We start from the raw sequence: 20,988 nt of genomic DNA, 5'->3' as shown, positions 1-20,988 counted from the left end.
TAAATTGCCCAAATAGGGCAACAAATAATATGTATGATTAGGCTACAGCCATACAGATGTACAGATTCTACAGGCACTTACAGCAGACAGGAAGAAGTAGAGATGGCAGCATTGTTCCAGGTCTGATCTTCTTTTCTCCACTTTGGTCTTCATCAACTCCCACTTCCCTACCACTTCCTGCTGCTTCTCTTGCAGCATCATACTCTGGTTTCCAGAGCACCTGGGCAGAGCTTCATCTGCTGCGTCAATGACCTCTTGCAGCTGCAAAATAATTAAAGTGAATTACAGATTTAGTTCTACCACCAACAGCTAATTAAGCTGTATGAATAGAATTGATGCAAACATCTCCGACACGGTGTAACCCATAGGAAAACATACTGACTTTGATCAGTCTTCGGAAAAAAAAAAAGAAGGAAAATCCGGAGTGACAACTGCAGCTATATGGAGGACCATTTTTTAGAACCATAGATAAAAGAAAATATTCAGACTCAAGTACAGAAGTTTTCAACACCTATAGATATTTTTGAAAATGCAGTATACTATTTCACTAGGAACCAGTGGCTTCACAGAGACATTTAGACTTGTGGTCCATTGGAAGGAGAAGGACAGGCCTGATTTCTATTATTCCATAATGTCACCTGAAGTTACAGCAGTTGCATTGATCAGCATTCCCAAAAAATATTCTGATGTATATTAGGAGCAAAATTATCTTTTCTAATGACTATGCTGTATAGAAAGATGGCATCAAATATATGCTCTGCTTTATGTGTTATCATTTAAAGTGAGTAATGTGTTGTATATGAGGAGGGCATATAGTATATGCTTTTGTTCGGTCATGTATTAAAACATATGGAAACTGGGATGTAGAAAATTGGATTTTATACTTCCATTAAATCCTTTACTCTGAGCCTATAGGAAAATATAGACGACCTTGTGGTATAGAGACTCAGCTAGTATTGTGGGCACTTTAAGATTCTACTCAATGTTTGTAACTCTTCACCCCTATACACCTCTGCCAGCAGGAACCCAGTTATTTTACGAACAATGCCCCACAGAACAGAAAGCACATTATACTTCTAACACTTCGTAAAGGTGTGGACAGAAAACCAGATGGCCGCCTGACACAGCTGCTCAGCCAAAGCTTTGTGCTGCACAGCCCAGGAGGCACTCGCCAATCTTATTGGATCGCCACATTTTCGGAAACAGGCTGCCTTGCTTCAATATAAACTTGTTGAATTACCGAAGTAATATAGCTTGTCTAGTTTCCTTGGACGGCAGACAGTTTCTCCTGTGGACATCATAGAAGATCAAACTATCCTCTTTCCTGTGCACATCATCGGTCCTATGAACACAGGTTCTCAAAGTCCTATCACATAATTGCAATATCGTGATTTAAGTGGAATTTGGAAAACACTTTGGCCTGAAAGGAAGAAGAGAGGAGTGGTTCCAGAAGAGTAGAAAGGATTTGGCTTTTACTCGTATCTCTTTTTGGTTCACAATCCTGATGGGTCCTTTTCAACTCATTCTCAACTTGTCATCTCTAAACAACTGTTTTGACCACCTCTACGCTGCCTTATTGATTCAAGCTGAAGTCGATTTTGACAGAAGCCGGGTCCTCTCTTAGACCCATTTTAGCTTAAGGATGGCCTCAATCTTCATATCGGTGCTACCCCAAATGGTAGCAGCATTCTGAAATGAAATGGTGGTTGTCCCGGACAGATGAGGTATGGTAGCATTTGCCTTAGGCAGAGATTCCCAGTTCACCATGTCCATATGAGGGAAAGGATTAAGGAACAGTAACCTCTGATAGTAAACCTGATCACAGAAATCTGTGATCAGGCTTGGTCCACACCTTTCATAAAAAAGTCTTTTAACGGAGGAGAAGATGGAACGAAACCTGTTTGTTTCTTTTTCCTCTTAACCAGAAAATTGTTGGGAATCTCTGATTCCCCACTGTCCTGGATATTTAGTGCCTGATGGACAGCTCGAAGAAACCTCAAGGTCAAAAACTTCAGCCACCTCGTCTTCTTCCTGGGAGCAAAGTTCTGAGTCAGATCCTCACCATGACTAAAGGATTGCCAGAACCTAAATCTTCTGAGGTCTGGAAGTGGTGGCGGAATTAAACATTCTTTCCAAGGCAGGAAACCTGCACCAGACATTGTACCTACCTAGCCTGGAGTTGCGCCAGACCGTCTTGTTATGTGCTGCAGAGGAGAGTCTTGAAGGTCCCTGTTCCAAAGTCGGAGGGGTGGGGGGGGGGGGGGGGGGGGGGGGAGAGTCGCTCACAGTGGCTCCTGAGAGAGAAGCATAGGTGAGCTGCATGAGCTCTACAATATCTGGGGTTAAAGACTTTTCCCGGCAGGCTCCACCATCCCAGTGGGTGCCCCCACAGGTAAGTGTGGCTGCTTGTCCTCCACCACACATGCTGTGCATAGGGCATCCACTCCATACTGGGCACATCAAGTGCTGTGCATAAACCACCAGCACCTGATTGGCCACTAGACAATTGAAAGTGGCACCTGGATTAGGTAACATATAGTACTGATGTCCCCTTACCAGGCCTAGTCCTGGATGTACTACCCTTATCCAACATGATAGGAAAGATAAGGGGCACTACCTGCTTGGTTTCCCTGTTCCTCCAATGCCACTGGGCATGAGTATTGCCCCCCCCCCCCCCAGAGACAGTCCTTGAGTAGGTGGTAGGAGAAGGTATCCTCCGCTGTACCTCTTCTGCCCTTTCCAGGTATCCCTCAGCCGTTGCAGTTAAGCAGGTGCCAGCACTAGAGAGATGTGCCAGAAATTAGTGGAGAAAATAAAAGTAAGTTTTAAAAAAAAAAGTTGCTGCTGTCGTGAGCACTGACGTTATTGGCAGGTTTCCTGGGTGTAAGAGGGGAAGGAGCTTAGGTTTCAAACTTAAAGGTGTCCAAGCTCCTGTCACCGCACTCTATATCCCAGTGTTTCCAGTGTTCCCCATGGATAAGAGAGACATCCTGCTTGGTGATGCCATGTACCGTGGTTTATGTAAGTTTGCACAGACGACCTTTGCAAAGTATAGTTTTGTAGAGCACTTTTTTACTGTGTGGAGGGGCTGTCTGCCCTTTCTATTCAGCAAAAAGACATTATTTTTGCACCGGTTTTGAGCTGGCAGGGATTGGGTTTTGTCCTATACTTTTAATGTGATGCATTTTGTTTATTTCAGTTGCGGTTCAGCAAAGAAAGAACACATCCTTTCCAATTTAAACAAATTTCAAACAAAAATACAGTACCAATGTGCCCGCTTACGCTCATGATTCATATAAGCCATAAATGAAGCTGAACTTCCAAGCACATTGGAAGAAAAACTGAAAAGTTTTATTAAAAGTAGTAGGAGGTTGGATTTTGATGCGACATTTATGCTTTTGCACAGTGTGTCTCTTCCAATTTTCTGCCTGAAACAGTAGATCTACTAGATCCAGTACTGTATATGTCTGTAAATCAATATACTCAGTGGTAATAAGGAAAAGAAATAGAAGCAGCTTATGTATGCTCTAGCGGTAGATTAAAAGGCACACAACAAGTGTACTTTCATATATTAAATCACAGGTGTTGAAGACTTGCAGTATATGGTGGATATATATATATGTGCTGAGGCTCTTATTGCATCCAAGGCTGACGATACATAGTCATTATATTATTGGTCTTTAAGGGTGGTAAATATAATTTGATTCCAAGTTTCAGTTGCTTGTGACCTTCAGGCACCAAAATTAGATTGCAATGTTTATGGGCCATTTACAGCACTTGTTCTGCCTGCACAGCTCCTTAAAAATAGTGTTTGCCCTTTCTGGACATGCACAGTAGTGAAGAGACTGTGGACATTTCCTATTTGACTAGAAATAAAGTTTTCACGCTATTAAAAGGGAGCAACATCAGAGTAACACGGTACTATTCTTTTCTGTAGACTGGAAAATATAACGACTAACACTGAAGAGAGTTTAAGTTTTTATGGGGCTTTTAACAGAACAGCACAAAAGCATCACACAGGATTTTTGAAGGATCAAATAAATCAGACTCGCTTACTTCATTACAGCCAACTAACAGTGACGTTAAGCAACTTATCAACCCTTAGTCTATAGTTTAGAGGTACACTAAAACTATTTTATTTTACCCTTCTGTAATGTAAACATTACAAGATGAATGCATAGTTATATTTTTGCTGCACTGCATTACTTAGATACTAAACATTACAAGCTTAATTTTACAAGGAGAAAGCTGTTGTTTTTGTTCCATAATTCCCATATTTCCTACTGTGGATTTCGTACAGAAGAAAAGATTATGTGCTAGGCTCAAAAAAAGAATTTTTATAATTTATAGCGCTTTCAAAACGTCTATGGATCACTTATTCTGACACGGCCAATGGCCCAGTTAGACAGATATTTATTTTACTGTGGACATTGCTTCAAATATTCAGTATACTGCAAGTGTAGAACAGTGTATTTCAGCCCAAATAACACTGGATAGAAACTATTTTATGGGTCTGATTCATTAAGGAAAGTAAAGCAAAAAAAATGAGTAACTTTTCACCTGGGCAAAAACATGCTGCATTGGAGGGAGAGATAAATTTAAAATGTGTAACAGATTTAACATTGGGGTAGGCCATGTCCTAGATCAACTTCAAATGTCAGTGTAAAAATAAACCTATTAAGTATTTGTGTGCTAGATGAAAAAAGTGTCAGTATTTTCCTTATGTGCAAAATAATAAACTAATTTGCACCCCTTGCACTGTAACATGGTTTTGTCCAGGAGAAAACGTACTCATTTTTTTGCCTGACTTTCCTTAATGAATCATGTCCTATATGTTTCAAGACCACTTCATGGAAATGCATTTGTTTTCAGATATTTAACAATTAATTTCCAAATGGTGAATGGCAGTATCTATTATGTTCTATATTTTAGAATGATTTTCCTGTTGATAACATAAGAGTACTTATTTAAACATCTTTATAATGGAAGATGGCATTTTTAGGCATATTCTTGGGTATTTTCAGTGCCTGGAAAGTGTTTAGAGAGAGAATGAATCTCTCCTAACACAAAATCAGCAAAAAGAAAGACAGAATGGCAAACCACTGTTTACATTATTTTCAGCCCCACGTTTACTCAGGGGCAAAATAATTGAAAGAACTGATGATTTATAATAACTGCCCATATAGAATTTCCCTATAGAATTATTAGCCGTGTCTGATAAAATCCTATGTGCTGTTCTCACTTTCCTGTGTGTACTGATAGAGTCTTCTTTTATTAATCACTATGATTAAACAGTGTAAATAGGTTTACACAGAACTGTGCACAGAGGGTTTTTTTTTAGGAAACATTATCCTGTCCATTTGAGCTTACAATCTGTTTTTGGTGCCTAGGAAACAGAATGACAAAATGACTTGTCCATCAATGTAAGTATTACACTACGTAGTAATAGGTAGTTCACACTGGTATTTGAATCAGGGTTCCAGCAAGTTTCTTGGTTTCACAGTTATCCAGTCCGCACATTTAACGGCTAGACTCCTCTATTCCCTTTTATTCTGCATGTTTGGTGCTCTTATCACATGACCGAAGTCCCCTCCTGAAATGTCACCAGGCTAATGTGAATGCTCGGGACAGCTGTACCCCATCAGCCGTTTGAGTGTTACGAGGCTCGTGTGTAGCAGACAGTGCTAGTATGATCGCCACGTATGTTTCCCAGACATGCACAGTAATGAATCGTTTACCTGCTGCTCATTCCCAGACAACTCATGTTCCAGGGCCTCGTGTTTACGCAGCTGGGACTGGACTCCACTAAGGTCTTTGGCAATGTCATCGGGAATGCTTTTGGATTTTTCCTGCCAGGCAATTAAAGAAAAACAACACTTATAACTACATATCCAATGACCAGTTTACAGTATATTGTATTTTAGGCATATCTTTCTAAGCAAGTCACCTAAACTTTACACTGGAATATGAAGAAAGATACATAGCTACGGGTTAAAGGCAAATCGTATTGTCTAATTAATCTATATGTGTAATATCATTTATCAGGACTCACTATCACTAAAACTCATTACACTGTGGGGTTAGTTATTAGCATAGGTGCAAAATTGCAAAGTGCAAGTTACCATAATCATTTATTTATATAGCACCACCAATTTCGCAGCGCTGTACAGATAATATTTGTCACTCACATCAATCCCTGCCCCATTGGAGCTTACAGTCTAAAGTCTCTAACACACACAGACAGACTAGGGCAGGGTTTCTTAAACCCAGTCCTCAGGGCTCCCCAGAAGTGCAGGTTTTCCATATCTCCTTGCTGGAGCACAGGTGTATTCATTACTGACTGACACATTGTAACAGATCCACAGGTGGTCCTAATTATGCCACATGTGATCCAGAAAACCTGCACTGAGGACTGGGTTTGGGAAACCCTGGACTAGGGTCAATTTGTTAGCAGCCAATGACCTACCAGTATGTTTTTTGGAGTGTAGGAGGAAACCGGAGCACCCGGAGAAAACCCACGCAAACAGGGGGAGAAAATACAAACTCCATACAGATAAGGCCTTGGTTGGGAATTGAACTCACAAACCCAGCGCTGTGAGGCAGAAGTGCTGACCACTAAGCCACCATGCTGCCAATAATGGCTGCTGTGAGTTACTGCACTGTACACATTAGTGGAAATTGCTTAATGTAGTTGGCACCTCCTTATCCTTTGCTCAATCACAGGAAATAAATAGAAACTGAACCATAATCTGAAGAAGGTGAGGGTCCATGAATGTACAGGTTAACAACAATAAATAGGAACATAACTGTGCTTTCATAATCACCGCAGTAACTTCCATTTGAACTTTTCCACCATATTCCATTTATTGAATACAAGAAATATAATCACTTAAGCAGTCACTGCTGTTTTATCTGGATAGTTCATGGATGGTAACTCTACATCTATTCCCAAGCCTTTGCAGATCTCTTCATGAGGACACAACCCAAAGGCCCATGTAGTCAACCTCCCTTCCCAGTCATTCTCAGACCCCTCTTACTCTGTTCCACCCCAGCCCACCACTCCTCCTTCATCACCAAAACCTCTGTGTCAGTGTATGAGCAGCTCAGTGTTCACACAGTATAGAGACACATAGGCTTAGTGCTTCTTACAAGCATGAACCTGTATCTACAGAATGGGCAGCACATGAGTTTGTATTATTCCATATAGCACATGAATTGTAACATGGGTTCTGATACTGAATGATGAAGTGAAATAATGACATAACTACCAAAGCTATCAATATAAAAGGTTATTCACATATTACATTGTAATTATTTACAGCAATAGATAGCAATATCATATGTACACCTCAGTAAAAATGTAAATGACATCACAAACTGTCATTTAATAAAAATGCATTTATGGATGTATTGAATTTAGCACCTTTACATATGTGGAATGCAAAATGCCTTCTATGCTCCCTGCTGTCAGAGGCGTTACTGTAGTTGAAATTATACATTAATAATTTCTACATTACCAGGAAAATGTCCAAAATACTTGAGATAGACTGTATAAGTTAAATATTAACCTCAATTTGAGAGAGGGCTTCTTTTAGGTCCCAGTAAGATTTATGAACAGCTTCAGCATCACGAAGACGTTTCCTTCTTTCTTTAGTTATTTGCTGAAGTTCTTCCCATGATGATCTACAAAATTAGGTAAAATAGGCATAATATATAAATACAAATTTGATCATTTTAAGTGTATTTTGCAAAGGCAAGAAGCACCTTTTGTACTATCCCTGGATTCTGTTTGTACAGCCTCAGTGATATCACTGGTTCCCACTAAGATGATAGGCAGCACTCTCATAAATATTGCTGCATCCCACAAAACGGATGGACGGTGCATATTAGGAAAAAGCCCCAACCTTTTGGGTCACATGACTCAGGTAGAAAGCCATATGTCAGTGAAGACAAAAGACATCTAGATAGGAGGTTCACCTCTTCCAATTATTAAAAAATTCTGTTTGAACCTTTGGAGTAGCTATCTCCTGGAATAAGAGCTAATCTATTTTTCATAAAAACAGCATCACCAAAACTGAAAGTTTAACTTATTTTTATATGTTTTATTGGCAATAACTTCAGAGCATTTAAAGACTAAATTTGTTTCCAACAGTACCTTAACAGAGTAGTATCTATATGGAACACCATAAACTGCCCCCAATTCATCTAAATTTGGACTAGAATTTACGAATTGCACAAAATTTTGTTAATAACAGCAAATCTTTGATTCTATCCAATTGCCAGTTTCGAATCAGTGAATTGAAATTAATCTTGCCCAGTTTTCAGTTCATGCATATTAGGCTCTAACTCTAAAAAATAAGATGATCTTTTGTAACATGCATCATCATCATCATCAATTTATATAGCGCCACTAATTCCGCAGCGCTGTACAGAGAACTCACTCACATCAGTCCCTGCCCCATTGGGGCTTACAGTCTAAATTCCCTAATACACACACACACAGAGACTAGGGTCAATTTTGTAAGCAGTCAATTAACCTACCAACATGTTTTTGGAGTGTGGGAGGAAACCGGAGCACCCAGAGGAAACCCACGCAAACACGGGGAGAACATACAAACTCTACACAGATAAGGCCATGTTCAGGAATCGAACTCATGACCCCAGTGCTGTAAGGCAAAAGTGCTAACCACTAGGCCACCGTTCTGCCCATAGGTTTTGCACTAGTGTGCCTATGGACCACACAATACACTACCAGGTGCATGCCAAATTGCAGGTCTTTGCAGACTAGTGATGCATCTATGTTTGTGAGCAGGTGGAAAAAATCTGAAAGATACAAATATCACATCAATGTCCAATCTCCTGCCACTTTAAAACCACCCCGTTAAATATATAAAACCTTTTTCTCCTAAGATACTGCTTGGTTTAGCCTCATTGATGGCTCAATTAATCATGAGAATAAGTGGACACTGGGACTGTCATTATTAAATGTGGCAATTTTGAGTGAAGTTTTATGTTATATTGGCAAAGTGCACTAAAGAAATACAAATGGATGGTTCCATTATAACTGTAGGGTCAATCTCTGCCAGTTCAGAGCTGGGGTAAAATGCAAGTGTTTTGCGGAGTGGAAATGTCTGTGTACAATTCTTTAAAGCAAGTAAAGTCCCTTTCTTTAAAGTAAGTAATGTCCCTATAACGCACCCTCTCTACCCCTTTATCACACTTTAGTGATCGCGTTCCACAAAACTAAATCTAATTTTGCTCAAGATTTATACAAAGTCTGCAAATGTCATAACATTAATGTTGATGGTAAATTAAAAAGAACACATGCCATAGGTATATTAAAATAACAATAGCTTTCATATTAGCAGTAAAGTGATCAGTCTTGTCAATTTCATATCTTGCAGCTGCAATATGTATCTGGTCTATCTGCGTGCCTGGAATAATTGTCTAATTAAAGCCTCTAGGCCGGAAGACGCAACCATTGCCAATATCATTTAAAACTGGAAGGATACACTGCCCAGAGATATACAACTAATCCCTGCTTCACTGGGACTCATTCATCTCTTCTTTGCCTGAGATTTTATGGATATGTGCAAAAAAAACATGACTAGTGATAAATCTGGACTCTTCTAGTGTGTGACATAATATACTACAGGCAGCTGTTTCCTCAACACTGATATAGAAAAAAAATATATATTTATCTCTTTAGTATATGTTTGTTTATATACAGAAACTATGTTGTAATTGAAAAAAATATAAATGATAATTAACCGCTAGGGTCATTCGTACTATGGTTACCAGCCAGATCATCGTGACCTGTGGATAATAGTAACGGTTTCAATGGGGGACATGTATGCACTGTCTGGTTCACAAACAGGCTTTACATTATGTCCTTTTGCACCAAGTTGTTAATTTACGTAGCAATATAGCTAACAAGCTGGACTTTAAGAGAACGGAGTCTCAGACCGCTGTCAAGGCCGCACTGTAGGAAAGAATAAAGCCGCGGCAGGACGACGTGTGGAACCATTTGTGTTCGACCAGAAAATATAAGTTTTCTACACTGTGCCAGTACTTTGCTGAAACTGGATTTCTGGCTTTTAGAATGGTCTGTATAAACTACTTACAAGAGACCTTTAGCTCTGAGAATGCTGGCTTCAAGAACTACACCATTGAAGCCATATGAGCTAGGTCCTTGTGTTGAAATTTCGTTTGTAGGTAATTTCTAAGGGGAAGTCTCCATCCTGGAACTGCCATCATCTTTAGTATGTCAGCATACCAAGATCTTCTTGGCCAAAGTCAAGCTGCTAAGATCACTGGAGCTTGCTTCTTTTTTGGCCTTTTAAATACCCGATGAAACATGTCTTATTGGTGGAAATAAGTATATCAACTGATAATTCCATGATACTTGTCAGGCATCATCCCTGCTTACAATCCCCGCCTCAGGGACGGACACCTTCTCCTACTGATAACCTAGCAACGGGATGTGAGTTCCGGCTGCTTCTGCTGCCGGCCTATAGACGCACACCTGTTGCTAGGCAATGGGATGCAATTATTAGGTTTGCTATCGGCGGTCAGTCATCTGATGACATCACTGACTGTCTGAGTTTATTGACATGTCTATTCAAGGCAGATTCTGGTAATTACCCACTGATAGAATATTGGGTCATACAGCGTGCTAGTTCCTGTTCTTAGTTTCACTCCTGATATCCAGCTCTGACACCTGCTATTCTTGACTACTCTTCAGCATCTTGATTCTGGTTTTGTTTGGATCTTCCGGTTCTGACCTCAGCTTCCTGGACAACCCTTTTGTATTACTGATTCTGGTTCTGTTTGGATCTCCCAGTTCTGATCCTGGCTTCCTTGGGAACTCTTTGCTCAGGTTGCCTTGCCAGGAACTGGCATAGAGGGCCGTGAGGTGGGCATTCCACGCAACGAAGACCAAACCGATTTGCAGGGGTCCCTGGTGAACACTAAGGGTGTGTTAGACTCTGCGCCTCTTTACTCAGTAGCGCCAACTGCTGACAGGTACTGGTCCATTAATTTCTAGTGTGCTTGTGACAGTACTGTCATGATGTCCTCTAGGAACACTTACGGATCCCTGGTTCTTGAGCAGAACCGGTCCACTTTGTGGTTTAACCAAGAGGCCATCCTATCGACCTGCGATTGACCCTGACTTCTAACAATCTGAGGGAAAACCTCTGGGTGGAGAGACCATTCCCTTTCGGGAGAATGTATGTCTGCTCAGGAAATCCGCCTCCTAATTGTCCATCCCCGGAGTGGACAGCACAGATATTGCTGGAACATACCTTTCTGCCCATCCCATGATTCTGGATGATTCTTTCATCTCTATGGGTCTCCTGTGCCTGCTTTGGCATTGTCTAATTGAATCTGAACCTACCTGTTTCCCAGGAAGGGTTGTGCCCTTTTCAGAGCGTTTGTTGCTGCTCTGAGCTCTAATACACTGATGAGGAGTTTTGTTTCAACACGGGACCACATACCCTGCAGCCAGAGATGATTTCCCCCCATCCCTGAAGACTGACGTCCATAGATACTGTTGTCCAGACCCAGTTGGAAAATGGACGGCCCATGCTCAAGACTCAAGACTTCAGCCACCACAGAAATAACTTATGTGTCTGAGGCAATAGTCTGAAGAACTGAAAGACTAACTGTAGGCAGATCTGGACCACTTTGCCAGGAAATTGCTCTGAAAGGTCCAAGAATGGAAGCATGCACCTGCACCACTCCGAATGTTAAAACAATTTTCCCCGGCAGAATTCTGTCTGTGAGACCGGATGGACCTAATCAATTTTTGACTTTTTATGATCTTCTACTGTGTCAAGAAGACTTTGTGGAGACTTGTATTGAAAATACGCACAAGAACATCATGAGCTGAGGCGGAATTAGGTTTGATCTTTGATCATTTATTATCCACACATGAGATTCTGACTGCAGTACTGTCATTCGAAGGTGGCTTCGAAGAAGGGAGGAAGAGTTGGCTTTCAAAAGCAGATTGTCTAAATAAGGAACTACAGTGACTCCTATTGATTTTAACAGTGATGCCATGATTTGAATAAACTGGGAGATGTGGCTAATCCAGGGCCATCTTTCCCATTGGGCACGCTGGGCAACTGCCCGGGGGCCCCACATGCATAGGGGCCCCATAGCCAGGGCTCTGAAGTAATTAAGAAAAAATGTACGTTTCTGTGGTCACACAGCAGCGATCCGCCCCCTCTTCCCCTCCTCCTTGTTGCGCTTGCACGTCATCACGCACCGGGAGCGCACCGAGAGCAGCCACGATGTGACGGACAAGCAAACGAGGAAGAAAGAAAGAAAACCGAAAAGTAGGGAAGAAGGCAATAGAAATGTAAGTGAAGGGGGGACAAAGAGGAGCATAATGGAGGGCACAGTGTCTGATACAGGGATAGGCCAGAACCAGGATGAAGTGGGACAAGCAGGAGCATAATGGAGGGCACAGTGTCCGATACAGGGGGTGACCAGAACCAGGATGAAGTGGGACAAACAGAAAAAAACCTTTAGGTGGATTAATCTCTGTAGTATGGCATGTTATTTTTATTATTTAAACACTGACTTTTTAAGTAGATAACAATAAATATAAACTTAATTTTATTGATAATTTTCATTTTTATTCCTGTGAGTGGTTATGTTTGTAGGGACCCCAGTGCATTGCTTTGCCCGGGGGCCCATAATGTTGTTAAGATGGCCATGGGCTAATCAGAAGGGAATAAGCTCTGTATTAGAAATGCAGATCTTTTACTGCGAATCTGAGGATACTCTGATGTCCCTTTCAGATCGAGATGTGAAGGTGAGCATCATTTATGTCCATGGACACAAGGAATTCATTGTGCTCCATACCACTGAGGGTAGATCTGAAGGATTCCTTCTTGAACTAGTTCACCAGGAGACAGGTGATTTCAAGTTCAAAATGGGTTGATAAGTCTTGTCCTGTTTTTGAACCAGAAAAAAATATTTAAATAAAACCCCTGGACATTTTGCTCTTCTGGGACAAGGACAAGCATTCCAGTGGACTGTAGTGACTGAACAGCCCACATAAAGCCAATATTTTAGTCCTTTCCACAGAAAGTCTGATGGAAAGGAACCTTTTTGGTGAAGGCCCATGGAGGTCTTATAAACAACCCCTCACTACAATGCCTCTTTATCCATGCATCTGAAGAGAAAGCTATCCATTGGCCCCAGAAAAACAGAAGGCTCCCACCACAGACAAAGCTGGATGGAACAGAACCCAGTCATGCGGATTATTTGTCAGTGGGACTGGGGCTTGGATGTCAAGACATGTTTGCTCTTCTGTTGTTCGCCTTTTGGGGCAAAAGGCTTACCACTTGAGGAGGAGACTCTGCATGATGGGAAAACAAAAGGATCGAAACTTTGGCCATTTTGACTTGAGAGTTTACTGGAAGAAACAAGCTCTTACCTCCACTGCTGACTAATTATTTTGTCTAGTTCTTGCCCAGAAAAGAGCATTACCATCATAAAGCAAGGATTCCAGAGTCCTCTTAGACTTCACATCTACTTCGCCAAAAGGCTCTACTGATTCTAGATTCAATAAGGGCCGTATCCAGAGCCACCTTACCAAGTACTCAAATGCTTCCCTAATGTGATCCATCAAGGGAAGTAACTCTGATCTGGGGATGTCTGATTGCAGACATTCCATCTCTTGTTCTGACCAGTTCTCAAAACTTTGTTGATCAATGTGAATGTTCTAATTGGTCCCAGACCGCACCTGCTGCCACATAAATGGACTTCAAAATGGCCTTCATTTTCTGTCTCTGCCTTCCTAAAAAGAATCATCATTCGGATAGGGATTGTGGTGGACTTAGACAAACGAGCAAAGGCGTGTCCACCTTAGGTGGAAATTCCCACCTCTCATTATCCTCAGCTAGTAAAGGATAAACTGCCAGGAACCTCTGCGGAATTTGGAATGTTTTATCAGGTTTAGTCAAAAGTTCCCCAAATATCTCTAATAACTGTGGAGATGAAGAGAAAATAAATAAGCATTTATACTTTATTTTAAAAACAGAAACATCAGGAATAGAAGAATCCACCAAATCCTGAATATTAAGGACCTGAGAAATAGTCTACTCCTTCTTCTAAATAACTCTTCTTCAAAGCCGTAAGAGTAATTACAACCAAAATATCCCTCCTCCTGGGAAGAAAACCCTGAATTAGAGTCCTCACAGAACTGATGGATTCAAATGCATACGCACTGAAGATGATCTAATAATTTTCCAGTGAGGAAAATGCTCATTGCAAGCCAATAACTGATTTCTCAACAGTCTTAGCCCAAGGTGATTTCTACCTAGGTCACTGCAATAAGCGCTGCTAAAACTTGTGAGATGTTTTCTAGAGGGAAAACATCAAGTTCAGAATCTCTGGTGTGGGAAAATGCAAGTCAGCTCAGCGATGGATTGTGCCATCAACCTTGCCCATGCAGCTTAGATGGATTGTGCCATCTCAGCTGCATCATCCCCAAATGTGCACGTACACGATCCTTAGATTTGCAAGCTGCACATCGGACACTTGGTTTCTTTCATCCATTCAGCAGTTTAGCCTGGTACTTGAGTCAGGTAAAATAAATAACAGACTTAGCCTTGGAACTAGTCCCGTAATCTGAAATGGCAGAATGGATAAACTGTACATATCAAAAATATTGAGCTTGCTACAGAAAATGTACAACTGAGAAGCAAGAGCAGCATATTTGTGTATATCACAGTATATAACGACATAATGTCGCAGGTCATGAGTAGATACCCTTCCTTCCAATCGATGTCCCTAAGCAGATTCAGAACCTGGATTGTGTCCTTCAGATCGCTCCTTTGGCTAGCTGCTAGTGGTTGTAAAATTTTGTCTACATATTCTGACAAATTGGCTGTTAATGACCCAATTCCCAATACAATCGGTATGCCAGAAGGGTTAGTAAGATCTATATGATATTTAAGTAGAAAGTAAAAGACTGGAAGCCTCTGTGTTTTCACATCCAAGTAATCATACTCCCTTCTGTTCAAAATACTAGATTCTAAACTCTGAACCAATATCTCTTTCAGTCCTTTCTTATATTCTTCTGTAGGGTCTTTTGATAGAATCAGATATGTCTCTTGATCATTAAGGAGTCTATTGGCTTCCTTTAGGTAGTTGGATTTGTCCATAAGGACTAGTCCCCCACCCTTATCCGCCAATTTTATAACCAGTTCTGTACTCTCCTTTAATTGGCATATACCGGCTGGTTCCAATTTTGTTACATTTTTCCTTTGTTTTACTATGTAGTTTGAGTTTCTCCAAATCTGTCTCAACCATTCTTTGAAATGTCTCTATATATGGACCCTTCAAATAACTAGGATAAAAGGATGACTTGGCCTTTAGTTGCGTGTGCCTGAACGGATTCTCTGATTGTGGGGTATGTTGTAATTTCAATTGATTCTGAAGAAAAAATTTCTTCAGCGTCAATTTTCTCACAAATTTGTGTAAGTCGATGTATGTCTCAAACTTATTAAGGTTCTTATTAGGGGCGAATTTTAAACCCTTATTTAACGCTTTGATCTGGTTTTGCGCAAGTTTATGTCCGCTTAGGTCGAAAATCCCTTCTGGTTTTGTCTCCCTTTCTACTTTGTTTTTGTATTTTCTACTCCCTAATAATGTACCAGCTAAGCGCCCATCAGCGCTAACTGTACATGGCCCCTATGTCCTTGAATAAAGATAATTAAACTCAGCTGCCATAGGCTGCTCTGTGCAAAAGCGTCCAGATTCCAGGGCAGTTACTTTAAAGTGAGGAGAAGTTGGTGAATGATTGTAGAAGGGAGGATCTTTTCTTTCTGTACAGGTAGCTCCTAAGTGCTCCAGCATCAGTCTCTTTACCCCAAGGTAGCAATGTCCCCGAAATGAATGAAACAGAAATAATATATTGCAGAGACCCTGTTATACACTATATGTCTCACACTGCATGTAACGTCATGAAAAGATGCTATTATAGGGATTGAGTATGCACAATATATGCATCACACCACTATATGTCACATTGAAAGAAGATGCTATTATTGATTGAGTGTACAAACTGTATGTACACTATGTATCATCATGAGAACCGATGTGGGACACACAGAAGAGGAAAGAACTGGAATGGTGTTCTTAGCAACCACCAAATCTCTGGCGATCAACGATTTGCAGCTAAAATTTCATCCCTCATATACAGGTTTTAGATGTACAGCTAAGAGCCCTCTATAACTCTGAGATCCAGGCAAGCATCACCACCATGGCTTTGTAACTTGCCTACGGTTTTAAATTCAATTATAAAATGATCTCTCAAAGACCAATTACCGTAGCTCCTTTTGCCTTTGAACAATTTGCATTGATTCTGAATGTCCTCGGTCAAGCAGACTGTCCGCAAGTCGTTGGCTTCCAGCCACCCTTTGGCCGGCTGTTTCCATCTGAAGCTGGAAGTTGTCAAATTTAGCCTGCAGGTGCTGTGAAAAGAAAGGCTTATCAACTTCAGGAAGATATTTTTCTTTCGTTGTAAAGACAAAAAACAGCTGGCAAATTTTTGAAGTAAAGTGTTTTCATAACTACAATACTCTAACTCATTGATTTTATGCAGCACACAGAACCCAAGGGTTACTGTGACTATCTTACACTTATATGTTAGGAGTATGATATTTCTTACTAAACACAGGTGTAAAATACTCGTCCCCATGTTACCTCTCTTTCATTCATAATTTAAACCCCAAATGAAGTTTAACCAAACAGTAGTTTAGGAGTAAAACTGAAAATACTTTTGAACAGTTTCCACTGTTCTATCTAGGTCCTGCTGCCGTTTGGTACTGCAAATTTACTGCTCTACGTAAATTAGTGGTGACATCAGAACTACTTATACAGGTATTTTACACTATTAATATTACTTATGAATTTTACTATATTTTAAATTAAATGAGTCACATGGATGTATGTCCAACAATTATGCTTAGTTAACGATATTTTACAGATAAACAGGTTGCTTGTTAATAAGCCTCAAATGTACACAATGTGAAGTGTTGACTTTAAAAAAATTACAAAAGGTAAAAACATTAAAAAAAAAATAAGCCCCCTCCACCCAATAAACATAAATCAGGGAGAGCTGAACTCAGTCCTGGTTATTATCTACACCAACTACGTTCAGTTAATGGACCAGTCAGGGATCGACACCTTGAATAACTTTGGATGGATATAAAGAAAGGGAAGTAACTAGAGCAGTGTTTCCAAACCCTAGTCCTCAAGTACCCCTAACAGTGCATGTTTTCCATATCTCTTTGCTGGCGCACAGTGTAATCATTACTGACGGACACATTTTGAAAGATCCACATGTGATATAATTATTTCACTTGTGACCTGGAAAACCTGCACTGTTAGGGGTCCCTGAGGACTAGGATTGGGAAACACTGATCTAGAGGATGCTGATTGGACAGCATGGCAGACTATAAAATCAGTGTTTTCTATACACTTCACCACTCACTATAAGTCATTCAGAGTACGCCAGGTTGTCAACCCCTGAATAATGAACGATTTACTAGTTGAAGAAGTAGCGAGTACAGAAGGGACTCTCCTCTTTATGCTGGACAGGGGGGTGGAGGTTGTTTCTTTGAAACACACATTTGTCTGTGTCACGGAATTCACAGGTGATCTTAGGATCCCCTGAATCTGCCTGATTTGGCACAACTCAACCCAAGGGCGCGGAGTTTAACGGAACAGATGGTCTTCACCAGGAAACCCAGCAAGGAGGTATGGTCTTAACAGCCCCTGCTCCGCAGGTCGCGGCCCCCTGAAAGAGTACCAGTCAGATCAGTTTGGGAGAGCAGAGAACAGAGAGAATAGCCGATAGCTGTACACTAGTAGATAACAATGGAGCCACTGGAACAGCGTGGAAGTTCAATGTGGTCTGCAGACAGGAGATACTGAACTGTAGCTGGACACTAGAGAGGTTATTCAGAATAGGCAGCAAAGGAGTCACTGGAACAGCTTGGAAGTTCAATGTGATCTGCGGACAGGATATAATGAACTGTAGACAGAATTCCAGGAGCGGAGAGAGAAAGAGCCAGGTCCTACCACTTGCAGGGAAGTGAGCACAAAGAACAGGCACCTGACAGCTAGGTCAGGTGCTTTAAATATCCCTCCAATAGATTTGGGCCAATGAGGGACGAGTGGGAGGTCTTAAATGGAAGAACGGGTCTGCGCAGAAAGCAAGACGGCACCCGCCATCAGGAAGATGCGGCCGCGATCGCCGAGACTTCTGCCTGCTGAAGGGAGGTAATACCGTCAGTACCCGATCGCGGGGCCGGCGTGTGACAGTCTGAAGAAGATATTTAATCAAGAACAAAACGTGTTTTGCAGCACAGTTTTTTAAGCTGCAATAAAACTTTATCAATGAAATCCTGTCTTGAATCTTGCAAATTTTTAAACTTCAGAATTCTGAAGATAATGGCCCAAGTTCACTTGAGGTTGTAAAAAAGGGTAAAAAAAAAAGTACACATATTTACTTCCTTGATCGTAAGCTCTTAGAAGTCATACAATATGGGAGTGGCGTAATATTCACTAGAATAATTATGATTTTTGTGAATTTTGTGGTCACAGAATGTGGGTGTGGTCCTACTATGCTGCAAACAGTTGGCACTGGCTCAGCTCGGGAATGGAGACTAAATAGATGTCTGGTCTTCACCAGGAACCTCTGCAAGGAGGTGGTGGGACAACTACAGGTTGGAGCCCCCATGTTTGCCCCAACTACCAGAGACAGAACCTAGAGACAACGGATGAGGCACAATTGTAGATGGGGACAGGCCAGCGATCAGCATGGGCAACACAGGTTCAAAGTCAGAATACAAGCCAGAGGTCAGTGTCATAGGCAGACAGGTATTGTCAAGCAACAGGCTGTCATGACAGGGATCAGAGATGAGATGACAAGGATGGTCAGGAAGAAGTCAGATCAGTATCGGGTAGACAAATATACACAAGGAATTAGCACAGAGACATGCAGTATACATAAGGCTCAAGCAATGGAGTGTATGTGGCAATTTTGGGCTGTCTGTCTGAAGATAGGGAGGGGAGAGAAGGTGCGGGAAAAGCCCTATAAGTAACCAGACCAAAGCCAACATGTTACACATCTAGAAGTGTACTTTTATTGTGAAAAATTAAAAATTAAGCTTTAAAAAATGGTGCCTATATTGGCAATATTAAAAACGGATGAATGTGAAATTCACAAAGAATTAAAGCCATAAAATGATAAAATCCATACAATCACAACCTTCTTTTTTTAGCTCTGTCGAAACACTAACTCTCCCCCTCCCCCCCACATCTGATCACTACGCTGGAACGCCTCCACATAACACACATGTAGGCACCAGGGTCCGGGTCCTGGCCTCAAATCCCCTTCCTCCCCATTCCCTCCTTACTCTTTCTTGCCTGTTTCATCAGTGCCAGTTACACCCACAAGCCCTTGAGATGCCTCCATCCACTCTACTCTGCATTGGCATGCCCACTATGGTGTAATCTGTTTACCTGCTTCTATAGCTGCTAGCATCCTGACTACTGCAGGGCCGGTGCTAGGGTCCTTGGCGCCCTAGGCACAATGTCAAAATCTGCCCCCCCCCCGGCACAATGTAAATAAATCCGCCCCCCGGCACAATGTAAAAAACTCCCCCCTCCCACCTCCCCCGTCTTTCCTTACCTTGGCTCCATAAAGCTGGTCCTCTCTGGCGGGTCCCGTCCCTCACTGACACTGTCGGGCCGTGATGATGATGTTACGCCCGACAGTCAGTGAGTGGAGGGGAGGAGACAGAGCGCCCCATCAGCTGTTGGAGGGGAGGGCAGCGGTGGTGATCCATAGCCCCTCCCCGTGGATCTATCTCAAGCTGTGCGGCGGCCGTTTAAGGTACGCTCAGCAGTCGCCGCAAGTTTTAAACCACTAATAAATGTTTTTTAATTCTGTGGAGCCCAGCAGAGCCCGGTGCCCTAGGCAACTGCCTAACCTTGCCTAATGGGAGCGCCGGGCCTGGACTACTGGCATCTGGTGTTATAATGTTTTTGAAAATAAAAAAGTTCCTAAAAATTACAAATCACAAAGACTTTTTTGATCATTTGTGAATTTGACTGCAATTGGATATATTTAATATCAGGGGTGTTTTCTTACTTTTAAAAAATCATTTTTTGTAACTTCAATGTCACTTACAATACTGAAACATTTTGGGTCTATTTAAAAAGGAACAATGATGAACTGATTAATGTATTATTTTTTTAGCTACAAATTCATGTATTATGCATGTATAAATTAAAAAAAAATGAGGAAAGATGAATCATGCATTAAATCGATATACGCACGTGTGACAGATACACATTACTGACGTGTGCAACAGATACAGATTGCAAATGTAGGCATGAAATATATAAGAAGAATTTATTATGTAGGTCTCACCAGGACATGCTCATAATCATTGCCATAGTCCTCAGAACTGGCAATCTGTCTCTGCTGGTTGATCCATTCCTGTAGGTCCCCAGACTCCCTGATGTATTCATGCAAAGCCAATGCCTCTTCCAATTTTCCCCATCTATGCAGAGATGCATCAAATGAAAATCTTGTAAATAAGAACTACAGCTGACAGTTAAAAAATGTACTGAAAGAAACTGTTTAAGCACCATACACTGTCTAAAATTGGATAGTGGTGGTCATTTTTATTAGGATAGTGTAAAGTCAGAATTATTGTAACTCACTACTTGCAAAGTAGCAAACCTTTGGGTCTTTGGTAAGAATAGTTCTGCCTTCTGTATGCATATTTTAGTAAATCACACTTGGTAAGGTTCTCTACACTCAATCTGTTGACTAATGATTCAATTTGAGCACAATCTTGTTCCTGGTGGGCAAGGCTTAACCTATTCTAGTCCTTGGTGGGCAAGGCTGAGCCCAATCTGGTGCCTGCTGGCAGGGATGCCAAGAGAGCG

The 20,988-nt window shown here is 41.3% G+C and overlaps 1 protein-coding gene across 1 annotated transcript in view; it reads right to left on the bottom strand.

Annotated features, from left to right (window-relative positions):
• Window positions 1-20,988, bottom strand: part of SPTBN5 (spectrin beta, non-erythrocytic 5) — a 179,426-nt gene that overhangs the window by 117,341 nt on the left and 41,097 nt on the right. Inside the window, exons 22-26 of the mRNA XM_075192975.1 lie at window positions 20,465-20,597; window positions 16,348-16,493; window positions 7,569-7,683; window positions 5,739-5,849; window positions 82-261 (exon numbers count right to left, since the gene is read on the bottom strand). Coding sequence (XP_075049076.1) covers window positions 82-261; window positions 5,739-5,849; window positions 7,569-7,683; window positions 16,348-16,493; window positions 20,465-20,597 — 685 coding nt within the window. The remainder of the gene's footprint in view (window positions 1-81; window positions 262-5,738; window positions 5,850-7,568; window positions 7,684-16,347; window positions 16,494-20,464; window positions 20,598-20,988) is intronic.

This window comes from Mixophyes fleayi, chromosome 12 (genome assembly GCF_038048845.1).
Source record: "Mixophyes fleayi isolate aMixFle1 chromosome 12, aMixFle1.hap1, whole genome shotgun sequence".
In the NCBI taxonomy this organism is placed as follows: domain Eukaryota; kingdom Metazoa; phylum Chordata; class Amphibia; order Anura; family Limnodynastidae; genus Mixophyes; species Mixophyes fleayi.
The sequence above is the reverse complement of the archived record's forward strand: the minus strand, read 5'-3'. Positions and strand labels throughout refer to the sequence as shown.